General features: G+C 47.8%; 1 protein-coding gene across 3 annotated transcripts in view; it reads right to left on the bottom strand.

Annotated features, from left to right (window-relative positions):
- Positions 1–744: 744 nt before the first annotated feature.
- LOC133549646 (protein shortage in chiasmata 1 ortholog) overlaps positions 745–10131 on the bottom strand; it is a 96388-nt gene continuing 87001 nt past the window's right edge. For 2 of the 3 annotated variants that reach the window (XM_061895300.1, XM_061895288.1), the window contains 3 exons: positions 6652–6801; positions 5820–6588; positions 745–1709 (listed from right to left, as the gene is read on the bottom strand). In XM_061895300.1, coding sequence (XP_061751284.1) covers positions 1624–1709; positions 5820–6588; positions 6652–6801 — 1005 coding nt within the window. In that variant the 3' untranslated portion in view covers positions 745–1623. The remainder of the gene's footprint in view (positions 1710–5819; positions 6589–6651; positions 6802–10131) is intronic. The other variant, XM_061895279.1, reaches the window with a different exon arrangement.

The following is a 10131-nucleotide window of genomic DNA, read 5'->3' as shown; positions in this document are numbered from 1 at the left end:
CTGTGCATGTGATGGATAAATGCACTGCACATGTGATGGAGGAATGCACAGTGCAGGGTTGATATTCGACCTAATTTGCATTAAATCAGGTTGTTTTAGCTAATAGTCATGCTGGGAATTATCTGTGCATGTGATGGATAAATGCATTGCACATGTGATGGAGGAATGCACAGTGCAGGGTTGACATGCTAATGAAATTGCATTAAGTCGGGTTGTTTTAGCTAATAAACATGCTGGAAATTATCAGTGCATGTGATGGATAAATGCACTGCACATGTGATGGAGGAATGCACAGCGCAGGGTTGACATTCGACCTAATTTGCATTAAATCGGGTTGTTTTAGCTAATAATCATGCTGGGAATTATCTGTGCATGTGATGGATAAATGCATTGCACATGTGATGGAGGAATGCACAGCGCAGGGTTGATATTCTACTGAATTTGCATTAAATCGGGTTGTTTTAGCTAATAATCATGCTGGGAATTAACTGTGCATGTGATGGATAAATGCATTGCACATGTGATGGAGGAATGCACAGCGCAGGGTTGATATTCTACTGAATTTGCATTAAATCGGGTTGTTTTAGCTAATAATCATGCTGGAAATTAACTGTGCGTGAGATGGATAAATGAACTGCACATGTGATTGAGGAATGTACAGCGCAGGGTTGACATGCTACTGAATTTGCATTAAATCAGGTTGTTTTAGCTAATAATCATGCTGCTAGAACTAGCATGTTGCATTCAATGTTTATTCCCATTAATTCCAATGGAAAGATTCTAACTTTGAATATTCCCGTAACTTTGCAAGCCTATAAAGGATACATAATATTTATAACCATTGACATTGCTAATTACACAGAAACTTAAATAAGGCACAGAGCTCCGCCCCCACGTGTGGGATACAGAATATTTCAGGGATACAGATTTTCGCACGGCACCGGCAGCACATCCATCACCTGTGTCGCCCCGGCAGCACACAGGTGACACTTTTAACTGCGACTGGGCTGGCAGATAACGAGGTGACCTTTTCAGCACCGCCTGCCCGTTCCCACCGTCTTTCAGAGCGCGGCTGGAAGTGACAATTACTGCGCCATCACGCCGCTATTTGCCGAGCCGTCCTCCTTGTCCGCCGCGCCATTAAATAACCCGCCGCATTGTCTGTGTCCGTCGCAGGCTTGTTAGCGGAGGGCGGGGTGGAGAAAAAGAAAAAGATGGCGGGTTATTGATGCCGACCAGCCAGTGCGGGATGAGGCTGTCCGGAGCCTCCGGGTCCCGGGGGTGGTCTTTGTCTGAGGGGGGGGGATCGTTCCTCAGGGAGCCGCTTCACTCTGCTGGCTCGTCAAGATAAGCACTCTCTCCACATGCTGAGGCCGCGATAAGAGGATTGCTTCACTAAATGGAGGGGCAAAAAAATCTGCTTTTCACATCCTCTTAAATGCCTTTTTAGCCACTCAGCTTTTTTTTAGGCCAGAAAATAGTTGTTGTTTTTTATTGTTCTGAAGAGCCGCACCAACACAAACATTATATAAGTAGACAACAAAGTGCGATGGGAATAAAATAGGAAAGATATAAATACCGAAAACGGGGAACTTTGATTTAACGGCGCGCGACATAAGACGCTCAAAACAATTTGAGCCTGGTCTGCCCGTCGCTGCGGCCCGGCACTTTCTCGTAGATCAGCCTGCGTCTCTTCAGCGGCGGCAGGACTGCGGAGAAAGTAGCAAACACAAGAATGTGCGCCATCATTACCGTGAATGCAGCTTCAGCTAAACCGCAGAGTTTTTATTTTGAGATATGTTCACACCCCATATACTGCATTACGTCATTTTTAGCCTTGGTAATGATTTGGGGTGCATGAGAAAGTATCACGCAGCTTTTTCTTTGACCAGGCGCCCATTTATAAACATTACTAATAGCCGTATTTTCCGGACTATATGCATACTTGCTAACCCTCCTGGTTTTTCCGGGAGACTCACGAATTTCAGTGCCCCTCCCGAAAATCTCCCGGGGCAACCATTCTCCTGAATTTCTCCTGATTTCCACCCAGACAACAATATTGGGTGCGTGCCTTAAAGCAGTGGTCCCCAACCACCGGGGGAAGAATTTTTTATTCATTTTTATTAAAAAAATAAAATAAATATATATATATATTTTTTTTTTATTAAATCAACATAAAAAACACAATATACACTTACAATTAGTGCACCAACCACAAAAACCTCCCTTTTTCATGACAAAAACGTCCCTTTTTTTTTAAAAATAAGCATCCCCCCCCCGCCGGGCCGCGGGGCAAATTATTAAGCGTTGACCGGTCCGCGGATACAAAAAAGGTTGGGGACCACTGCCTTAACGTCCTCTACGACGTCACGTCGTTGGCCCAGTCACGTAACGTGTGCAGCTTTTACAGACACACACAAGTGAATGCAATGCATACTTGGTTAACAGCCATACAGGTCACACTGAGGGTGGTCGTATAAACAACTTTAACACTGTTACAAATATGCGCCACACTGTGAACCCACACCAAACAAGAATGACAAACACATTTCGGGAGAACATCCGCACCGTAACACAACAGAAAAAATACCCAGAAACCGTTGCAGAAATGATTAAGCGTTGACCCGTCCGCGGATACAAAAAAGGTTGGGGACCACTGCCTTAACGTCCTCTACGACGTCACGTCGTTGGCCCAGTCACATAACGTGTGCAGCTTTTACAGACACACACAAGTGAATGCAAGGCATACTTGGTCAACAGCCATACAGGTCACACTGAGGGTGGTCGTATAAACAACTTTAACACTGTTACAAATATGCGCCACACTGTGAACCCACACCAAACAAGAATGACAAACACATTTCGGGAGAACATCCGCACCGTAACACAACAGAAAAAATACCCAGAAACCGTTGCAGAAATTATTAAGCGTTGACCGGTCCGCGGATACAAAAAAGGTTGGGGACCACTGCCTTAAAGTCCTCTACGACGTCACTTCGTTGGCCCAGTCACATAACGTGTGCAGCTTTTACAGACACACACAAGTGAATGCAAGGCATACTTGGTCAACAGCCATACAGGTCACACTGAGGGTGGTCGTATAAACAACTTTAACACTGTTACAAATATGCGCCACACTGTGAACCCACACCAAACAAGAATGACAAACACATTTCGGGAGAACATCCGCACCGTAACGCAACAGAAAAAATACCCAGAAACCGTTGCAGAAATGATTAAGCGTTGACCGGTCCGCGGATACAAAAAAGGTTGGGGACCACTGCCTTAACGTCCTCTACGACATCACTTCGTTGGCCCAGTCACATAACGTGTGCAGCTTTTACAGACACACACAAGTGAATGCAAGGCATACTTGGTCAACAGCCATACAGGTCACACTGAGGGTGGTCGTATAAACAACTTTAACACTGTTACAAATATGCGCCACACTGTGAACCCACACCAAACAAGAATGACAAACACATTTCGGGAGAACATCCGCACCGTAACACAACAGAAAAAATACCCAGAAACCGTTGCAGCACTAACTCTTCCGGGGCGCAACAATATACACCCCCGCTACCACCAACCCCCCCGCCCCCACAATCCACAGTAACCTACCACATAGCGAAGGACACACACTATTTAATTTCCTATTATGCAGCTCATTTTTATTTGACAGTTATTGAAATAGCTTGTGTGACATCATGCACAAAAGTGCACTTTATTTGTTTTAAACTATTGTAGTGGCGTTCTGTACGCTTTAATTTAGTGTTGTTTTGATATGTCATTTTAGTGACGTCATGCACAAAAGTGCACTCATAGCTTTTGTTTTAAAATGTCTCTGACAATCTTGCACTTTCGGTTTTGGAAATGACATGAATGTTTGTGCCACTGCTTAATAACTGTTTAATAAATACACTTTTGGTCAACTGACTTAGTTGTGGTTTCCCTCTCTGCATGAAAGTTTAAAAGTAGCATATATTAATGCAGTATGAAGAAGAATGTTTTAATGTAGACACATAGAATCATGGGCTTCACGGTGGCAGAGGGGTTAGTGCGTCTGCCTCACAATACGAAGGTCCTGCAGTCTTGGGTTCAATCCCAGGTTCGGGATCTTTCTGTGTGGAGTTTGCATGTTCTCCCCGTGACTGCGTGGGTTCCCTCCGGGTACTCCGGCTTCCTCCCACTTCCAAAGACATGCACCTGGGGATAGGTTGATTGGCAACACTAAATGGTCCCTAGTGTGTGAATGTTGTCTGTCTATCTGTGTTGGCCCTGTGATGAGGTGGCGACTTGTCCAGGGTGTACCCCGCCTTCCGTCCGATTGTATCTGAGATAGGGGCCAGCGCCCCCCGCGACCCCAAAAGGGAATAAGCGGTAAAAAATGGATGGATGGATGGACATAGAATCATCATACTGCTGTGATTATAAGCATCAAGTGTTCATTCAAGGCTAAGGCAAAATATGGAGATATTTATTGTGTATTGTGACATGGCCTAAAAATATCGAGATATTAAAAAAAAGGCCATATCGCCCAGCCCTAGCGTGACGTCACGCGCAACCCAGGTACCGAAATCTGGCACCGTTGGATTTTGCGTGGATCGGCAGGAAAGTAGCAGATTGGTTGTCTTCAAAGAACCGTATTTTTTGGGGTATAAGTTGCACCGGCCGAAAATGAAGAATAAAAAAAGAAAAAAACATATATAAGTCGCACTTTTGGGGGAAATGTATTTGATAAAGTAGTAGCAGGTAGCATCTTTTTTTTCCACAATGCACTTCTGTCACGCCAAATTTTTCTTGGTTGACGTGTGTGTGTGACGATTGCTGATATACGCCTGGTCTCTAGTGGGGCGCTTTAGCTCGGTTGGTAGAGTGGCCGTGCCAGTAACTTGTGGGATGCAGGTTCGATTCCCGCTTCCGCCATCCTAGTCGCTGCCGTCGTGTCCTCGGGGAAGACACTTTACCCACCTGCTCCCAGTGCCACCCACACTGGTTTGAATGTAACTTAGATATTGGGTTTCACTATGTAAAAGTGCTTTGAGTCACCATCCATCCATCCATCATCTTCCGCTTATCCGAGATCGGGTCGCGGGGGCAACAGCCTAAGCAGGGAAACCCAGACTTCCCTCTCTCCAGCCACTTCGTCTAGCTCTTCCCGGGGGATCCCGAGGCGTTCCCAGGCCACCCTAAACACCTCCCTAGGGAGGCGTTCGGGTGGCATCCTGACCAGATGCCCGAACCACCTCATCTGGCTCCTCTCGATGTGGAGGAGCAGCGGCTTTACTTTGAGTTCCTCCCGGATGGCAGAGCTTCTCACCCTATCTCTAAGGGAGAGAGGAAACTCATTTTGGCCGCTTGTACCCGTGATCTTATCCTTTCGGTCATGACCCAAAGCTCATGACCATAGGTGAGGATGGGAACGTAGGTCGACCGGTAAATTGAGAGCTTTGCCTTCCGGCTCAGCTCCTTCTTCACCACAACGGATCGGTACAACGTCCGCATTACTGAAGACGCCGCACCGATCCGCCTGTCGATCTCACGATCCACTCTTCCCCCACTCGTGAACAAGACTCCTAGGTACTTGAACTCCTCCACAAAAAGCGCTATATAAATATAATTCACTTCACTTCTTACGTGACTGAGATGTTGATATTTTACGGTATTACGTAAATAATTTCACACATAAGTCGCCAAACTATGAAAAAAACTGCGACCGATAGTCCGAAAAATACGGTATGTTTCTATCACCTCATTATTTCATCTCAAAAGCCAAAGAAAAAGCAAAAAGCACAACTATGTTGTGTAAAATGTCTCACCTGGCATCCCTGTGGGTTCCTCGCTCCTCTTCATCTCTTGTCCACTCAAACATCTGGACCCGTAGCGAGCCGACGCGTGTGAACTTCTGCCCGGAGGACCTCCGCGCCGCCACAGCTGGACCTCTGGAGGCGGGCTAAGACGTGTGCTGGCTCCGCCCACGGCGGTGTTTAATATGAGCGGACTCCCCAGTGCGGCGCTGGAGGATCCCTGAGCCCAACGAGACCATTCCTGGCTTCTCCTCTCCACAACCCGACCCAGCGCTCCGGCTCGGCCTCTGCGCTCGGATAACGTCGCCTCCTCGCCGGTTCCATGCGGCTCGGTCCGCCACAGCTGGACCTCTGGAGGCGGGCTAAGACGTCCGCTGGCTCCGCCCAAGGCGGCGTTTAATATGAGCGAACTCCCCAGTGCGGCGCTGGAGGATCCCCGAGCCCAGCGAGACCATTCCTGGCTTCTGCTCTCCACAACCCGACCCAGCGCTCCGGCTCGGCTTTTGTGCTCGGATAACGTCGCCTCCTCGCCGGTCAGGATGGAAACGTCCGGGCTGAAGGCGGGCCAAGTGGGATCGTGTTTGAAAGCGCCGCCGTCTTCCTGCGGGTCGAAGCTGGCGTCGGCATCCCCGAACAGGAAGCTGAGGTTGGCGTCGTTTGGAAACGCGTCGGGCTCGGGGAGGGCGAGCTCTCGCGAAGGAAGCGGGTCGACCGTCCACGGGCTCCTCGGCGGACTCGCCGACTCGGCTGGTTTGCACAGCGAGGCGGTGTCGCAGAACAGCTGTCGAGCAAAGAGTGTCGTTATTCACTGGACGTAACATTAGGTACACCCTTTCTCCGTCACCTTCAAGACTTTGTGCGGCACTTCAGGGAGCAGTTCCTCCAGCTGGGTCGGCGAGGCCCGCAGTAACCACGGCAACGAGGGCGCCCTCTTCAGCATGAGCTGAGCGACCAAAGGGTTGATGCTGGGGAACTGCGACACACACTGTTCCTCCTGCGCGGACACCAGACACACGCCATTGTTATCGTGTTTATTCCACTGTGGCGCTTTACTCCAGAGCGAGTTGGCACCGCTGCCCCGGTTTCAGGCTGCTGATAATCATCATTACGTGGATGCCCGAGATCGGTAAGTCATGAGTTCAAATCCAGGCCGAGTCATACCAGAGACTATGGATGTCCGATAATATCAGACTGCCGATATTATCGGCCAATAAATGCTTTAAAATGTAGTATCGGTTTTAAAATGTAAAATGAATGACTTTTTAAAAAGCCGCTGTACGGAGTGGTACACGGATGTAGGGAGAAGTACAAAATGGCAATAAACCTTAAAGGCACTGCCTTTGCGTGCCGGCCCAATCACTTTTCTACGGCTTTTCACACTTAAAAGTGAATACAAAGCATACTTGGTCGACAGCCATACAGGTCACACTGAGGGTGGCCGTATAAACAGCTTTAACACGGCGTGGTGCAGTGGAAGAGTGGCCGTGCCCAACCCGGGGGTCCCTGGTTCAATCCCCACCTAGTACCAACCTCGTCACGTGGGTTGTGTCCTGAGCAAGACACTTCACCCTTGCTCCTGATGGATGCTGGTTAGCGCCTTGCATGGCAGCTCCCTCCATCAGTGTGTGATTGTGTGTGTGAATGGGTAAAAGTGGAAGTAGTGTCAAAGCGCTTTGAGTACCTTCAAGGTAGAAAAGTGCTACACAAGTACAACCCATTTATCATTTATTTATTTAGCACTGTTACAAATATGCGCCACACTGTGAACCCACAGCAAACAGGGATGACAAACACATTTGGGGAGAACATCCGCATCGTAACACAACATAAAGGGGCGGCATGGCGTAGTGGGTAGAGCGGCCGTGCCAGAAACCTGAGGGTCGCAGGTTCGCTTCCCACCTATGGACATCAAAACTCGCTGCTGTTGTGTCCTTGGGCAGGACACTTCACCCTTTGCCCCCGGTGCCGCTCACACCGGTGAATGAATGATGAATGAATGATTGGTGGTGCTCGGAGGGGCCGTAGGCGCAAACTGGCAGCCACGCTTCCGTCAGTCTACCCCAGGGCAGCTGTGGCTACAGATGTAGCTTACCACCACCAGGTGTGAATGAATGATGGGTTCCCACTTCTCTGGGAGCGCTTTAAGTATATAAAAATAGAAAAGCGCGATATAAATTTAATCCATTATTATTATTATTATAAACGCAACAGAACAAATACACAGAACCCCTTGCAGCACTAACTCCTCCGGGACGCTACAATATACACCCCCCACTATCCCCACCTCGACCTCCTCATGCTCTCTCAAGGAGAGCATGTCCCAAATTCCAAGCTGCTGTTTTGAGGCATGTTAAAAAAATTAATGCACTTAGTGACTTCAATAATAAATATGGCAGCGCCATGTTGGCATTTTTTTTCCATAACTTGAGTTGATTTATTTTGGAAAACCTTGTTACATTGTTTAATGCATCCAGCGGGGCATCACAACCAGAATTAGCCATGATTATGTGTTAATTCCACAACTGTATATATCGGTATCGGTAATTAAGAGTTGGACAATATTGAAATATCGGATATCGGCAAAAAAGGTATTATCGGACATCTCTACTAAAGACTATAAAAATGGGACCTTGCTTGGCACTCAGCATCAAGGGTTGGAATTGGGGGTTAAATCGCCATAAAAAATGATTCCCGGCCACCGCTGCTGCTCACTGCTCCCCTCACCTCCCAGGGAGTGATCAAGGGTGATGGGTCAAATGCAGAGAAAAATTTCGCCACATTTGGTGTTTGTGTGTGACAATCATTGGTACTGTATTTTCAACTTTTAACATTATGCGCCTTGATGGATGTTTTTGTCTTTTCAAATTTTTTGCCTCCCATGAAGATTGTATTGTAGGTTTCTTTAAAGCACAGCAAGACAACGGGGAGTCTAATATTGAGGACGGAAAACTAGACATACATAACAAGTGGGGATGTGCCGTATCAGCCCATTTTCATGAAAAAGTATGTGATCGCCCTGGCCGCTGAATGCTGATCACATACGCCCATCCCATCTTGATAATACTTTAAAGGCCTACTGAAATGAGATTTTTTTATTTAAACGGGGATAGCAGGTGGCGACTTGTCCAGGGTGTACCCCGCCTTCCGCCCGATTGTAGCTGAGATAGGCGCCAGCGCCCCCCGCGACCCCGAAAGGGACTAAGCGGTAGAAAATGGATGGATGGGATAGCAGGTCCATTCTATGTGTCATACTTGATCAATTCGCGATATTGCCATATTTTTGCTGAAAGGATTTAGTAGAGAACATCGACGATAAAGTTTGCAACTTTCGGTGGCTAATAAAAAAGCCTTGCCTGTACCGGAAGTAGCAGACGATGTGCGCGTGATGTCACCGGTGTGAGGGCTCCTCACATTGTTTATAATGTGAGCCTCCAGCAGCAAGAGCTATTCGGACCGAGAAAGCGACAATTTCCCCATTCATTTGAGCGAGGATGAAAGATTCGTGGATGAGGAAAGTTAGAGTGAAGCACACACACAAAAAAGCGACGGCTCCAGGCGGCGCCAGTGTGAGCGTTTCATATGTAATTAGACACATTTACTAGGATAATTCTGGAAGGTCCCTTATCTGCTTATTGTTTTAATAGTGTTTTAGTGAGATTGTAAAGTCGGAGGGCTGCGAAGCCAGTGTCTCTCAGAGAAGCCAATGGAGGAGCCTTTTTGAGCTGCAGGAGGAAGTCGCATAATCCACTGAAGTCTCCGGTAAGAGCCGACTTAATATCACAATTTAAATAAATGATAAATGGGTTGTACTTGTATAGCGCTTTTCTACCTTCAAGGTACTCAAAGCGCTTTGACACTACTTCCACATTTACCCATTCACACACATTCACACACTGATGGAGGAAGCTGCCATGCAAGGCGCCAACCAGCACCCATCAGGAGCAAGGGTGAAGTGTCTTGCTCAGGACACAACGGACGTGACGAGGTTGGTACTAGGTGGGAATTGAACCAGGGACGCTCGAGTTGCGCACAGCCACTCTCCCCACTGCGCCACGCCGTCCCTAATGATAAATGGGTTGTACTTGTATAGCGCTTTTCTACCTTCAAGGTACTCAAAGCGCTTTGACACCACTTCCACATTTACCCATTCACACACTCATTCACACACTGATGGAGGGAGCTGCCATGCAAGGCGCCAACCAGCACCCATCAGGAGCAAGGGTGAAGTGTCTTGCTCAGGACACAACGGACGTGACGAGGTTGGTACTAGGTGGGATTTGAACCAGGTACCCTCGGGTTGCGCACGGGCACTCTCCCACTGCGC

This window comes from Nerophis ophidion, linkage group LG01 (genome assembly GCF_033978795.1).
Source record: "Nerophis ophidion isolate RoL-2023_Sa linkage group LG01, RoL_Noph_v1.0, whole genome shotgun sequence".
Classification (NCBI taxonomy): domain Eukaryota; kingdom Metazoa; phylum Chordata; class Actinopteri; order Syngnathiformes; family Syngnathidae; genus Nerophis; species Nerophis ophidion.
This window is presented reverse-complemented; position numbering and strand designations above follow the sequence as displayed.